The sequence below is a fragment of the Patiria miniata genome, unplaced genomic scaffold (genome assembly GCF_015706575.1).
Source record: "Patiria miniata isolate m_02_andy unplaced genomic scaffold, ASM1570657v1 HiC_scaffold_18, whole genome shotgun sequence".
Lineage (NCBI taxonomy): Eukaryota > Metazoa > Echinodermata > Asteroidea > Valvatida > Asterinidae > Patiria > Patiria miniata.
Genome location: NW_024037056.1, coordinates 10,441,428 through 10,458,148, shown reverse-complemented (window position 1 = coordinate 10,458,148; position 16,721 = coordinate 10,441,428). Strand labels below are relative to the sequence as shown.

General features: G+C 39.1%; 1 protein-coding gene across 1 annotated transcript in view; it reads left to right on the top strand.

Moving 5' to 3' along the window:
- LOC119724561 (dyslexia-associated protein KIAA0319-like protein) overlaps positions 1–16,721 on the top strand; it is a 49,668-nt gene that overhangs the window by 12,060 nt on the left and 20,887 nt on the right. Inside the window, 7 exon segments of the mRNA XM_038195664.1 lie at positions 3,012–3,155; positions 6,560–6,622; positions 7,178–7,534; positions 11,946–12,266; positions 13,940–14,131; positions 14,684–14,886; positions 16,065–16,245. Coding sequence (XP_038051592.1) covers positions 3,012–3,155; positions 6,560–6,622; positions 7,178–7,534; positions 11,946–12,266; positions 13,940–14,131; positions 14,684–14,886; positions 16,065–16,245 — 1,461 coding nt within the window.

Genomic DNA, 16,721 nt, shown 5'->3' with positions numbered 1-16,721 from the left:
TTGTTCCACGAGCGCGAGTGGGATAACAAATTTAATTTCGAGAAAACTTGAAAAGATAGAACATGCAGGGGGGGGGGGGGGGTCGCACGCTGTACCGGTACATTGTACACAAACTTTTGAACAATATACAGTCGAACCCTGATAAGAAGAGCACTGTAAGTTATACAACATCATGCTTATAACAAGCAAGATTTCAGGTCCCAAGTCTTTGTTTTTCTTTGTTTTCCTTTGTTTTCCTTTGTTTTCCTTTGTTTTCCAATACTGTTAATACAAGGTACATCATGTACCTGTTATAACAAGGTAATTTGTAAAGTTCCAAGGACCTTGTTATACATGTAAAGGTGTTCGACTGTAAATCCTTTTTACACGTGCCTGATATAGGAGTAGCGCGAGCATATATACTACACTGTTGTTGCCTCAGATCGACCAATCAGGAACTAGGATTCAAGTTACATGTAGCTTGAAGATCAACAAACATTAATTTTGGCTACACTGAACATGTACATGTACATGTACCGACCGGTACATCACTACATGATGTACGGGTATATCAATAAAATTAAAACTGATATGACTAAGCCAAAAGACCTAACTATAAGTCTAGACAAGATTCTTACATGTGCATTACATGTATGTTTGTTCCAATCTAAAAAACTTGTGTGGATTTTTTTCTCCAAAATCTTTTTAAATCCAAGCCGGCCTTGAGTTACGGTAACAATTCGGAGGCAGCTTCTTATAGTTGTACAGTGCTGCAAATGTGCATAGTGCAATGTTTGTAAGTACTGCAATATGTGCATGATGGTGTACAATGTTCATGTACAGACAGAAACTCCTCTATCCTATTAATGTATTATTCTCTACTGAGGCATGTTAAACTGGAACTTTTCACACCACTGTACAGTAATGCTATACAGGCTGGTCAAAAAACAACAACAATGCACCTCATACTTCCAATATCCAGGGACCTAAACCATGTGCATGGCTAGGAAATTTTGTTTGAAGGAAGACAATACCAAGAACTCCCGATTTGGTTCAGTAGTTTTGATTCCAGCGCTATTTTTGTGAACCAAAGTCTGGGGCTAAGTAAGATAATCCTGACTTAAAGGAATATACATTGTACACCATTTGCTTTTGCTGTAATTTTCAGAAATGGATGGAATTGGGGGGTTGGAAATACATGTATATATAGCAAATATAGTTACACTGACTTTTTTGAGGTTTTGGGTTCAAAAATGCTATAAAAACCAAGAAAAACAATCATTTTCCTGTAGTCTGGATCCCTGACTCCATTTAAGAAGAAACAGAGCAGTTTACATATATTGGGGAATTGTAAGGTCAGGGAACCAGTCTAGCTGGCTTGTACCCGTTCATAGGTGTGTAATCGATTGCAAACAAGTGCGATGGTCAATTGGGGCCAGTATTTGAAAAAAAGCCTTGATTGTTTTCCTTCGAACAAAATTTCCTATCCATATTATCAATCACTTAATAGGTCCCTGAATATTGGAAGTATTTTCGGTTACATACATATTTTTTGGGCCACCCTGTATTGTGCTATTTTGAGGTGTACTGAACACATTCAAGCAAGTAAGCTGGCAGAATTGAATCATTTGACATGTGTATACATCTCTTTACAGACAAACTCTATTATTTGGTGATCCATTTAAAAAAAAACATAATATGGCAAGGGTTCTTAAAAAGTGCATTGTACAAATGTACAGGCATGGGAACGTCACATAAGTTGGAACGCGTGGAACTTTACAACAGGGAACATCGCCTGTTCCAATTGGGAACAAGCGTTGTTCCCACTGGGAACAGCCCGGGAACGCGCTGTTCCCGCGTGGGAACGTTGGTTTATGCGCGCGTGCACGCTTACTCGGGACGGCCTATTATAGTTGGCAACAAGCTGGGAACACAGTGCATTCCCGTTGGAAACACACAGTGTTCCTAAAAGGAGCATTCCCGACAGCACAAGAGCATTCAAGCTTTTAAAGGGAATATACAACATTTGCAAACATCGAAAAATAAAACTACCAAGTTTTTGCGAAATACCTTAATAGGATGTTGGTAAATGACAGTCTAAAGCATCCTGTAAAATTATGGCACCTGGTATACTGTCATTTTCAAGAAAAGTGGTATTTTTGTATCAATTTCCAACGCTGATCGGCCGATCAGCGTTGGAAACAACTGGCTTTTTTTCAAATACTGGCCCCAATTGACCATTGCACTTGTTTGCAATCGATTACAAACCTATGAACGGGTACGAGCCAGCTAGACTGGTTCCCTGACCTTACAATTCCCTAATGTATGTTAACTGCTCTGTTTCTTCTTTTATGGAGTCAGGGAACCAGACTACAGGAAAATGATCGTTTTTCTTGGTTTTTATAGCATTTTCGAACCCAAAACCTCCAAAAAGTCAGTGTAACTATATTTGCTTTATATTTCCAACCCCCCAATTCCATCCATTTCTGAAAATTACAGCAAAAGCAAATGATGTATATTCCCTTTAAGATGTTCTCTTAACCCTAACTCCCTAGGCCTTTTTGCTAGGATGTAGCCTCAATCCTGAAAAATCCTCCAATTAGGCCTCATGCAAAGATACGGTAGCATATAGCCTCAATCCTGCAAATTCCTCCATTATTTCTTGAATATGGTTCGTGGAGAGGTGACCACTACCTGAATCCTGCAAAATCCTCCGGCTATGACTCTCAATGGGTTGAGGCAGAGGCAGGGACATCCTGGAGCAGTGCGGAAGATTTCAAGTACAATCAAGGACTAAATTTATGCACGGCTGAGCATAAACAACACAAGGTCCAGCCCAAGACCTTGACACAGTGCGTCCTCTGAAATCAGCAACGCACATTTACCATGTAACCTTAATCCTGCAAATTCCTCCAATTTGCAAAAAGGATTTTGGAGGATTCAGGGCGGTTAGGGTTTTAAAGTTGAGGGGTTTTGCGAAATTCAGGAATAAAATTAGTATAAAATTCCCTAAATCTTTCTCTTTTTTTTAGATTCCGGTGTATCTTGTAACCCATATGATAAGTGGGACACGTGCCCGGTGGGTGAGCATTGCGACCAGCCTTCGCACCAATGTCAGTGCGATGAATGGAAGACCAGGAATTTTGTGACGAATCACTGCGAAGATGACCAAAGAGGTGAGAAGGAAATATGGCTTGAGCTTTGAAGCATGTTGCAGCTTAAATCTTGTAATATTTGTCATGGATTGAGCTTTGAACCATGTTGCAGGTTAAATCTTGTAATATTTGTCAAAAGTTGCACGTAAAGTGGGCCAGTGAAAATATTCATGCAGCAATCGATATTATGGACGGCTTGAGTTTTTTACTACAGTAGGCCTACATGTACATGTAGGTATTTTTTAAAGAGGTTGTGGAATGCTCGAAGACATTTCCGTCATTTTTCGGGTATATGTAGCCTAAGGTGTGATGAAATAAAAACGACTATTGTTTCTGTCATAAAATTAGTACAAAAGGTACTTTTGAGAGCTGATTTTTAAGTCCTGTCATGCCTGTTTCGACCCGAATGTGCAATTTGTGTAAAAGTCGTCGTTGCGGGCCGCAAACAAAACACAGTAAATCGTGACGTAATAAACAGGACTCCCGATGCAGAGTAGCATAAACGAGTCCTGTTTATTACGTCACGATTTACTGTGTTTTGTTTGCTGCCCGCAACGACGACGTTTACACAAATTGCACGTTCGGGTCGAAACAGGACCTGAAAAATAGCTCTCAAAAGTACCCTTTGTACTCATTTTATGACAGAAACAATAGTCGTTTTTATTTCATCACACCTTAGGCTACATATACCCCAAAAATGACGGAAATGTCTTCGAGCATTCCACAACCTCTTTAAGTGTCAAGGGTTTTAACCTGCTAAAAGGATTGGAGCAACGAACCACCGTCGACAAAAAAGTAACAACAATAAAGCGCCACAACTTTACGATTACAATAACATCACAGTCGTGTGTAGTTTTTCTGTTGTTGTGTTTTTCTTCTCAAATATTCAAATCGGCAAATAGCGATTTGAGTATTTGGTTCCCGATTGAATATTCGAATATTAGGTATAATCAGGACAGCTGTAGATTGAGCCATTTTTCAGACAGCGATGGAGCATCAACGTTTCAAATTTTTTAGGTCATTTTAATTTTTTTGGCTGGACAGATGTTTCATCTACCAGTAATCCAATTCCCCAGATATAATTGCTTTCGGAAATTGCAATAAATGCTCGGATGGGCAGTTCTATGAAATTTGAGGAGCCTACATACGTGAAATTGTATCTGTCCTGATGACACAGCAAGTTGCCAGAATAAATGTTGAGTTTTATCAAATGTGAAATGTCTATTTTTTAAAGTAGGCGATATTGCAATTTATCATTGCAAGCAGAACAAGAAAATGCAAAGTGTTGTAGGGGAAACTAATTATGCACTATTTTTTTATGTCGATAAACATTACAAGATTAACATATTTATTGTCAAATAAACTTTGTTAACCAAATGCACAAAATTTTCATTGTAATGTGAGCACTTATGTTGAATAACAAATTATCTTCAAGCAAATTTGATAAAAAAAACATGGGGGCCATGTGCAATTTCCCAATGGATAATTTTTGGGTGGTGGCACCGTGCAGAGGTAAACATAACCATGCAGAAGTACATGTACATGTACATGTACGGTACATGTAAATTTTTGGGGAAAATGTTTGAAATTCTTTGAAAAAAAATTACTAAAAGTAAGAGGTTTTACTTAGAATGTTAGAAAAACGTCTTAAAAATGTGACATGTTCTGTCAAAAGCAGACGCTTCTGGGCAGAGGTTGAAATTGAGATGGGGCCAAAAAACGCTGTGGAGGTGATTTTTTTTCCATTTTCTAATTTTTGCATATTTGTAATCCTGAGCATGTCTAAAATATACTATAAAAGTTTGAAACCCTACTTTGATCTCTAATTATAGTATTTTTGATGATTTGTTAAGGTACCGTATATCAGTTAAAGAAATGTCTGGTTTGTGACGTTCGTGTCCATTTTCTCCGTTTTCTACTTTTCGACACAATGAACTTCAAAGTAGCATAACTTTGCGCAGGAATGACCGGTTTCAAAAATTAAACCACCTATTAAAAGGAAACAGAACATATTTTAACAATGTGCAAAAATCTCATTTTGACCTTATGCCCAGAAAAGTCTGATTTTGACAGAACAGGTCACAAATGCGTCTTCATGTATACAATACATACATGTATGACACATACATGTACATGTATATGTACATCATTGTATACAATGAGTACGTGTAGTATGTTCTGTACTTCGGTGCCGTTGCGCATCCAATTTTTAGTTTAGTTTATGGTACAACAGTACCATATTTGTTCTCGTCTAATTCCCATATTGTGAAAATCAATTTAGCCATCAATCACTTTTGGAGAGAAAACTTGTCTTTCTTAATCTCATTTCTGTGATGGATGGGGTTTGGCCCTTCCATTGTAATCAAAATCAATATCTTGAGAATCAATTTTTAATTAATTTAATATGAACTTGGAATTTAAGTAAAACAAGATGCTATGTACATTTGTCCAATAAATCCTTAATTTTTTTTTACTCAGTCATTTTCTGAATCTGTCCAAATTCCATTTGTGCATTTTTGTACCGTACATTTAACAAAATCAGGACACACACCATTGTACATGTACATGTACAGCACCCTGTAAACTAATGTACAGTATACCAGTAGAATACGTGTTATGAATAAACGGTGCCGTATAACTTGCCCGACGCCTCATAGGTCCGATCGACGCCTCAAACAATGTAAGTCCGAAATTTCGGACTTATGAGGCGTCGGACTTATGAGACATAAATCCGCCTCATAGGTCCGACGCCTCACAAGTCCAACGCCTCATAAGTCCGACAATGGACAAACGCTGTTTCGGACTTACATGTTTGAGGCGTCGGACCTATGAGGCATCGGACTTACAAAAAATAAAATGTATGAGGGGTCAGACCTATGAGGCGGAATAAATAAATGTGATGCCTTATAAGTCCGACACCTCATACATGTAAGTCCGAAATTGCAGAGTTATCAGGCGTCAGACCTATGAGGCGTCGGACTTATGAGCAGACCCCGAATAAACTACAGAAAAGCTTGTATAAATGCATACGGTACATACATGTACATGTATGTACTTGACAAAGCTGTACATTGTATGAGTAGAGATCCAAATCCTTCAAAATCTACCAAATTCTATTAAATCACAATCTATCAAATTTGATTAAATCAACGGGTTGAATCTGGGCAGATTTTGGAGGGTTAGGGTCATTAAATCCATTATACATGCACATATCCAGTAGCATGTACATGTATGCATACACTTGTACATGGCAAGGCTGCAAACCATTTGTAAAAAATATAGTCCCGAATCCTTAAGAAACTTTCAACTTCTATCAACTTCTATCAATTGGATCTTGGCAGATTTTGGAGGGTAAGGGTTGTTTAATACATCAGAACGTACATGTATGTAAGTAATACTTTTTTTCCGTACTAATTCCCATTTAGTTCACAGCGGCAATCAGTTCAGTTTTCTTCCAGAGAAACAGCCAGTCTTTCCGAGACTGAAGCGTAAGTGAAATGGGCGGTTTGATCTCCGTGCATGCCGCATTTTCTTTCAGATGCAAATAACAGACATTTATTCATGATCATAACACTGTGTCTGATACGTACATGTTCATGAAACTGCAGAATTTAATTACTAAAATTTGATTTGGTGAATTTGAGGTGGCAATGTTAAATGCGAGGAGTTGAAATCATAATTAAAATTTAAAGCTTAACATTTTGTAAAAATAACTGAATAATTTCACATCGAATTTTAAAACTTTTGTTGACAATGTTTTACATACTCTTGAGACATAGTGAAATTTGGTATTTAAAAAAAATCCACATTAATAATGCGTCATAAACGTATATTTCGTAGATTTCAATTCCTCATATTTAACCGCACCGAAATATTGCATGATTTTTGCCTAACTAATAAATAACAGCTTTGCACAGCTCACAAATGCAAATTGTTGCCACAGTTCCACGGGCATAACCATTTTTTTGGTTTCATTTTTGTTTTGTTTTTTGCATGCATGTCATCCCGTCTTCTATTCCCACTCCTTCCCCCACCACCCATAGAACCCTGGGACACCGGGAACCCTGGTATTGACGATAGCGATAAGCATGGTGACCGTGGTAACGATCACGGCCAAACCTACAATCCCGAAAATCCGTACGGGGATATTTCGGACGGCGGTCCCGATGCCCCTAATAATGACGCTGGTGAGAGTTTTGGCACGCACGACAGTGTCGGCGAGTCGGGTGGAATAGCGCCCTCAATGGACGAGTTTCGCTTCTGCGAGTCCGACAAGGTATGCGAGCCGTACGGGTACTGCTTCGGGCTGCAGCAGTACGGAGCAGGGATTTGCAAGTGCCACAATGGCTTCCACGAGTCCGAAGCGATGGGCATGTGTGTTCCAGATGACTTAGAAGAAGGTTGTTTGTTAGTTGCTGTTTACTCCAATTGGCCAAACTTGTACAAGCCAAAAAAAAAAAACCAACGGAATAGATTTATGTACAGGGAAATAATTGGACGCGTTTGCATTATTTCAACATTGATAAACATTTCAAAGTTGTTTTTCTGTGTGCATGACCTTTTTTAAAGGGGTCTTTCTTAAAGCTTGTATGATGTTGTGCCAGTTTGTTCTTTGAAGCCAGTGATTTTAAGTGTTCAAACATTTCCAACGTGATTTAAAGGTAATAAACACCATCCAGTGATGGTGGCCGACCATCGTTGGAAATCGATACCAAAATTCCACTTTTTCTGAAAAGACTGCACGACAGGTGCCATGATTTCACAGGATGCTTGGGACTATTATTCAATACAGTCAAGTAAGGTATTTCATAATAATTTGGAAGTTTTGTTTTTTTAATGTTTGCAAAGGTTGTACAATTACCTTTAAACTGAGGGGTCGCTTTGTGAAAAACCATTGATCAGATGTATTTCGCTCGGTAAAACCCCAACAGAACCCCCAAAAAGCTACAAAAAAAACGACCACATTAATTCAAAAAGTTGTCATCAGAAACCATTATATTTCATGTACATCCTTAAATTGATGAAAAAAAAGATAACATTTTCTGCTTTCTTGCTAGAAATACTCGGTGGGTTTAATTTGACAAATGAAATTCAACCTTTGGAAAATTTTGCAAATTTAAATTAAATTTCAAAATAATAAATCACTCAGATTCTATTTTTAGAAGTCAAGGTTTTAATAATGAAATGCAAGCGATCAAATTGGTTGAGGACACTTTTAGTAAATGGCTTCATTGTCAGTGGCGACAACTGGGCTGAATTATTCAAACCAGGATCCTAAAAAACAATTTGAACAATTGTTATCGGTGATTCAGTGCAGATGTCACCTTTTTCTGATTGTCCATTGTGTGCATGTGTGGTGTGTTGACGGTACAGAGTACAGTACATAAGTACATTTAGCCTGACCGTGTGTGCCATGTCATCGCGACTATCAAGTGGATTGTGTGTATTCTGTGACGTGTCCTTAGACTTTAGCTCAGAAACTAGAACTCTTCAGGTTTTTTTTGGAAACAAACAAAACAAGGCAGTCCTAGTAGATCTGGGCCCAGAGTGCACAAAATTCTATTCAATTCGGGCGATTCACAATGCAGTGCGCCACCAAGAGTTTGCCACGGAGAGTCCATTTTTCAAGTTTACGGTCAACAAAACATGGCCCATTTGAATGAGTGTCAGTAGACAACTTGAGCTAATTTGTTATAGATTGGGGCACAGCGTTCTGCCGCCTTACAAAAAAACACCCTATTGATAAAAAGAAAAGAAAAGGGCAAACATATACTCGAATCGTACACTTCCAAAACTAATGACCGGAAAAAAACTAACAATTTCAAATGTCCCGCGCTGTGAATTTGTTGACCATCTCCCACAATGCACTGGGAAAAATGAACTCTCCGTGACAAACTCTTGGTGGCGCACTGCATTGCGAAACGCCGGAGTTGATTCAGAATGGCTATTCACTGGAAATCCTTTCATGCATCTGGTCTACGCAATGGGCCGGATTTAGCCCCTTCATTGGCGTTATGGGGTATCCTATACAATAGCACTGCCCAGCTGACTAGCACTAGTGTCAGTCAGTCAGGCAGTGAGTGAGATAGTTGCAAAGAGGATTCTAAGCTGGCACTCTGGGACCAGCAAAATGACACAGCATGGTATCGAAAATGGCAAACCATAATATGTTGTCTTTTATCATGTTTATGATATTTTTTTGTTGGGGGAGGGGGTTTGAAATGTATCGTCCGTGTTCTTGTTTTCTATTTTTTGAGGTTTTTATTCTCTTTGTAGCGACGCACACGCGCAGATTCGTACCACACCACCAGTTGATTCGTTGTGTGTACTGTACATGTACGTGTTCCACCGCCAGCCCGAAAAATGTGGAAACTGAAGGCTATGTTGGTGTTTTTCTCTTGCTTGAAATAAATCCTTACACCCTAAAAAATGGTACATCGAGGATACGGTACAACTTTTTGATTATTTGGATATGATTTCAAGCGTCCATTCGTCCTTCTGAAACTTGCTTAACACAGAAAATATTCGCTTAACAAAAACAGGTTACCGCTGAAACATCAAGCAATGTATATTGCTGGTGACTGGCACCCAGCCAATTTCTGTTGAGTGCATCTAATTGCTAGGCAGTATTATTCTGCTTAGCAGCCCCTTGACCTTTGGCCTCAGCCACACCATTAATCCATCGCACCATATACTGAAATTTGCTTAGAAATTTGCTAAGTGTTGAACAAAATATTTGCTTCGGAACTTTCTAAGGACCATGAGCCATATGTGATGTTTCCCATCGCAACATGTAATATGTCATTCTTATCCACACAAACAATTTGTTACATGTAAATATATCATCATATCAATTATCATCATGCACACACAACCATATGGTCATGAGTCATGTGAATAATCAGTCATAATCCTTAGCGTATAAATTTACAGGAAATAGCACTTTATAAATATACAATGTATTTTGCACCTATAGGGACATGTACAGTACAGGTTGGTAAAAAAAACCTGAAACCCAAATGTCGGAACCATTGTTTTAGTGAAGTTCTGCATACGTAGCACTTTCAAAAATCTAGGATATGAAAGCCCAATTCATGAGCTTTCTTTTAGTACAAGAATCATTCAAATCACTCATGTACTTATCAAGTTACAGATTTTTAGACACTTGCCGTCTTAAAGTTCTGTCCACGGATCTCAAAAAAAAAGGTGTGTGTTCTTTTGGCAAAATGAAAACAATTCACACACATCCCTATGTGATTTGTTTTCAATTTGCTGAAGGAACAGCTACGATACCTTTTTGAGATCCGTGGGCAAAACTTTATAACGGTGGTTGTGTTTAAAAGTCCGTAACTTGAAAATTACATGATTGATTTGAATGATTCTTGAACTAAAAGAAAGCTTATTAATTGGGCTTTCATATCCAAGATTTTGAAAGTGCTACATGCAGAACTTCATTAAAAAATGGTCCCAACATTTGGTTTTATTTTTTACTCACCCTGTGTACTAAATATGTACATGTCAATATGGTTTGTGCATGCACAAATGTACATGTTCTTGTTACATGTGTACATGGTGTACGTGCCATCTGTCCATTTCCCATGTGCCAAAACAATATTTACACTATTGACTTCCAGTACTTGACAAAATATGCAAACATTTGGTATGCAGGGATTTTGAAGAAAAAAGTTTGTAGTTTGGATTGATAACAGTGATTTTCCTGTGAAATTCCTTCACTGCTGATGAATAATTTGACCAATTAGTTGTCAAAAGTAGGAGAAAGTTTGCAAAATGGATGGCAGTGTGTGAACAGGTAATGAAAGAAATTGAACAATTACATGTAGATAGATAGATAGAGAGAGAGAATAACAAACAGACCGGGATGGTGTCAGAGACTTACATCAGAAGAGTACATTACATGTATGTGCAAGGTGGTCCCCCCAAAAGTTTACACTTTTCAGACCAAGATTTCTCAAAATTGGAGAGACATGTTGAAACTGTTTTAAGATGTACAGGTATGTATTAAACTACAGCATCTTATTGGTATATGGTGAAAAGTCCATTGAAAATAAAGCCTAAATTAAGAAATGACAGCTGTTTACAGAAAAATGGTTAAAAAAACCAGTTTGTCCACACGTGTGTATGACATAATTTTAAAAATGAATTATGGTCATTGTTGTTATAATTACTGCAGTTCTTTGAGCAACATGTGCTGTTGTTGGCGTGGGGACAAACTGCTTTTTGGCAATTTTTCTGTAAACGGCCGCCATTTTTTAAGTAAGGCTTTATTTCCAGTCCGTTTTCATTATATACCACCAAAGTCTTGTAGTTAAGAAATACAATGTAATCTTAAAACAGTTACAACATGTCTCCCCAATTTTGAGAAATCTGCATCTGTACGAGTGTACTTTTTATCGGACCACCCTGTACATGTACATGTATGTATAAACTATGAAAACCCAGTTTAACTTTTTAGTTGGAGGTTGGATTTATTTAGGACATTTACAAATGTAGGGAATAAGTGGAGATCCCTTTCCTTCCTGGTCGTTTGCATGGCTTATGAATTATGTATGAACTAAAAATAATGCATGAGATGTTAATTATGCATGAGTTATGAATGAATAATGCATGACTTGCTGCCCACTGCATGTTTGCATGATTTTTGGTTGAGTTTAAAATGTTCAAGCTTTCTGTGTTTGTGGTGTCGCTGAATGGGTTGTTTTAATTTGGTACACGGATGTTCAGTGTTTGTACATCGCTGTCGCGACATTGGCTAACTTTCGACCAATCACATTTCATTTCATTTCCTCCCAGGGGAGTTGATCACGCAACACCCAGACAGTCCACCCGATAAACCGCTCCCAACTGGTGGCTCCGAAAACGCCCCCGCCCCCACCTACGCAACCCCAGACACACCCCAAGAGACACTCCCCGAAACCCCCCTAGCCGAACTCCCTGATAACAAACCAGACATTGCTCTTCCGGTGACGCAAATAACCCCGGGGGCCGAGAATGAAACCGAGGGGGATGATGGTGGGGGCGGAGCTAAGGAGGCCGAGGTGGGGGGTTGGAAACCTGGTGACGGGGTTGATATGCCGCACAAGAAGAATGACGGCGTCGGGTTTGAGCACAAAGGTATTTTGAGTTGGTTGCACTGGGATTTGTAGCACAGAACTAGACTGATGTTGTGTTTATTTGGGTATAGATGCTTTGCATGGTAGCCATCTTGGAGGGCTTCTTTCAACGTTGTCACTTGTTGCGTACGGACATAATTGACCAGTCCATTAGACCTTCAGTGCCCACTGCACATACATGTACGTGTGGGTAACAACATGTGTACATTGTACCTTTCCAACTGTACGCGTTTAAGATTTTCGTCGGACAGTAGTCGCGGCTGTGACTGGTCAAAACGTAGTGGGGCAGAGCGTAACCCTAACCTTCCCAAATCCTCCAAAATCCTCTTTGCAAATTGGAAGATTTTGCAAGATTGAGGCTACATTGCAAAAAAGTGTGGCTGATTTGGGAGGATGCACTGTGTCAAGGGGGTGTGTGGCATAGCGGTTAGGGTTCGTGACTCATGATCAGAGGGTCAGGGGTTCAAATCCAGCCGCTGGCCATATGTTGTGTCCTTGGGCAAGCCAGTTCATCTTAACTTGCCTCTCTCCACCCAGGAGTATAAAATGGTACCGGCATTAGCTGGGGAGTAACCTGCGATGGACTGGCATCCCATCCAGGGGGAATAGAAATATCCTCAGTCGTTTCTTGCTACGGAAACTGGAGATAAACGCCGGCCTGATGGGCCACATTGGCTCTAACAGACTTTACTACTTACTGTGTCAAGGTCTTGGGCCGGACCTTATGTTGTTTATGCTCAGCCGTGCATAAATTTAAGCCTAGATTAAATCCCCTGCACTGCTCCAGGATGTCACTGGCTCCGCCTCAACATATTGACAGTGATTGCTGGAGGATTTTGCAGGATTGAGGCAGTGGTCACCCCTCCAAGGACCACATTCAAGAAATAACATAGGATTTTGCAGGATTGAGGCTGTATGCGATTTTTACTTGGAGGCAGTTGGAGGATTTTGCAGGATTGAGGTTGCGGGGTTAATAAACGACTACTCTTGCGTGTCGCTGCGGAACAAAAGCTTGCCTTTAATATGGCTGCCATGGAAAGAGTCTATACATGCTATAAGGGCATGTTGCTAGAAGAGCCACATTATTATTTTTGGGATGTCATAAGTACTAATTTTGTCATGGAAAACAAAAAAATGAAGTCTGCAGGAAAATAAAAATTTGATTAGAATTGTTTGAGTTTGAAGCTCTAAAGAAAAAAAAATCAAATTTTTTTTTTTACTCTCTAATTTTATACTGCTTGCAATATTCTGCTATGACTATGGTTAATTTACCAAGATGTACATCTGTTTAGAAAACCTTTGTTTGTTTTAGTTAATGATATCTAACTCCCATCAGAAATCTCAGGATATGCTTTCTCCATTTTCATTTACACATTTCACAACATTTCCTAGCTAAAAATCTGAGAAACAAGAACTGATCGAACGAATCGAATATCATGCAATTTATTACATTTTATTTATGCCATTGACAAACAAAAATGGAAAAGCAATAAATGCATGAAGCTTACAATTCATAATCTAATACCTGTGAAATGAATTATTTTAAAAGTTTTTCAATTACTACATATATTTTAAAAGGTTTATTGTAAAAAAAAAAAAGAGGAAAACTTTGAAAAAAAATTCGAAACAAAACCTTTTTGTTGTAAATAATTGTTAGTACAAATTTCATCGCAGGAGACCTAACCGAGACTGAAAATGACACCAAAACAAACCCTGAAGGTGACGACAGTATGTCCCCCACCCCCTTGTCAGACACCCCGACGGAAGAGGGCGGCACACAGAGTAACACTGGGCTGGACGAACTGACAGAGAAGACCCTGGTGACAGATAGTAAGACACAGACGCCGTCGTTGCCAACACCATCAGGTGAGATAAAACTTTACTAAAAAAAGAGTTGACCTTAAACTTCTTTCTACGTAACCACCTTGTGTTAACATGTATCTCTAAATAATATGATTGTTTACATTTATCCCAAAAGAAACCCACCGGTGTCACATGAAAATCAGACTCGTATGAAAATCGGACTCTTTTTCCCTTTTATTGGTTAAACCCTCTCACGTGACCGGTCCCTCTCCTAATTATCTATGCATGAGCATGCGCAATACCACCAATGAGTCCATATTTCATAAAACCTAAATTCATGCTACACCGGTACCAAATTATAATCAAAAGCTTACTTGGTGTAACCCATTTAAACAGCCACATACAGTCAAAATTCACTTCCACTTCCCCTGCTATACTTGTAACAAAGGCTAGTCACCGGCAGTCAGATCACATGTCAAGCAAGCACTGTGACTAGTCAAACTGGGTCAACAGACCATGAACAGACAAGTTGTGGTCATTGCTGTTTTGAAAGGTATCTTTTATTTACTTGATCCGACATGTCTTTAAAAATCCTCACATGTGTCCTTTATGCAGTTATTAAGTTGACGGTGTCAGCCGGGGAAGACAGAACCCTCCAGCTCCCAGACCAAGACCACGTCACTCTCATCGCGTACGTCATCCCTGAGAATCCCCCAAAGGGCCAGGGTTACACCTACGATTGGGAGGTACTGGATGGCCCCGAGGACCAAGCCGGAAAAATGACCGGCGAACACGCTAAACAGTTGAGACTCGAAGAGGTAATATCATACAGGGTCGTGCAAAAAGAAGGAAACCCACCTTTTATAAGATGTAATTTTTGCATCGGGGTGAAGTAAATCAATATTAGGTTTTGCCCTTCACTGACGTACGAACACTGTAAACTCAGTGTGTTAAAAATTCCGTCTTACGACTTGTTAAATTTAGTACCCGCTGCTATGTACATCAGATTTGAACCAGCCAACCGATCCCGTAAGCTCAGTGGTCGAGTGATAAGATGCCTGCACTAGAAAGCAGGAGGTCGTGGGTTCGAGTCCCACCCGAGTGATTTTTTCCAACTTTCACTCGGGAGGTAACACACTGAATATACAGTGTTTATACATGTTCGTCATTGAAGGGCAAAACCTAATATTGATAAACCCACTTTTTATAGCAATTTTCACCTTTAAGGTGAGCATATTTCAAAAATTCAATTGTATTGGTATTGGAATATCGATCTTTAAACATAGGTGACGAAAAAAATGATTGCAAATGCACATTTTGTCTCTGAGATATGGTAGTTTAAAAATTTCATGTGCCAAACCTGTTTGTCCACGGACGGCTTTATTCCATCCGCTTGACTGAGCTCCGGAGCTTGATTTGAAGACAAAAAAACACTACACTAGACTTACACGTGGACAACAGTGATTTTGGTGACTTGTATTCAAATGAGCATAATAACACTATTCTTGCGATTTTTTTTTAAAGATTTTTTCACCACGTACATGTATGGTTGAAGAGCTATACTTCACTACATTACAAAAAAAAATTCAAATAAGTTAAGTAAGTAGGTTAAAATTCCTGTCAAATTTACGACAAATTTTGAACGATTTGCAGCCAGATGATATTCAGTTTTCAGAGCGTAGAATGGTTCCTGACCCTATCAGGATCAATAATGTAGGGACCGGGAACCAGTCTACTCACAAGGCGGATTGTTTGTGCACAAAAGCAACCTGAAACAGAGACTTTGGAGATAATACCTAAAATGGTAAAAGTTAATTTTTTTTTTGGGGGGGGGGAGGGGGTTTTAAACTAAAACAAACATGTAAAAAGATGAAAAGTCATGAGCAGAAAAATATTGAATTTGTTGAAGAACACGAACAGTATGTATATAGGAAATTAACATTTCATAGATTCAATATATTTTTCAATTGTGTATCAATTTGGGATTTTTTTCCAGTTATCGGCCGGTGTCTACAAATTCAAAATTGAGGTCTGGGGCGAGGGGTCCTACGGCTCCGCGACAGTCAACGTGACGGTACTCGCCCCGCCGCGTGTCAACCAACCCCCAAAGGCAGTCATCAATCCGCCTAGCCAAGAAATTATTCTTCCGAATCCAGGAACCTACCTAGACGGTTCAGGTATGTCCCTCCAATCCTAGCTAAGCGTGGAAAATATTTGCTTAGCATGAACAAGTTACTAACCAAAATATCATGTGATGTATACTGCTTGTAACTGGTTCCCGGCTGACTCTTGCTAAGCACAGAAATTTGCTAAGCACAGAAAATATTTGCTTAGCAAAAACAGGTTACCAGCTAATATATCAAATAATGTATATTGCTTGTAACTGGTTCCCAGCTGATTCTCGCTAAGCACAGAAATCTGCTAAGCACGGAAAATATTTGCTTAGCAAAAACAGGTTACCAGCCAAAATGTCACACAATGTCCATTGCTCGTGACTGGTTCCTGGCTGATTTTTGCTAAGCACATAAATCTGCTACTAAGCATGGAAAATATTTGCTTAGCAAAAACAGGTCACCTGCCAAAATGTCACACAATACACATTGCTTGTGACTGCTTCCCAGCTGATTCTTGCTGAGCACACAAATCTGCTCAG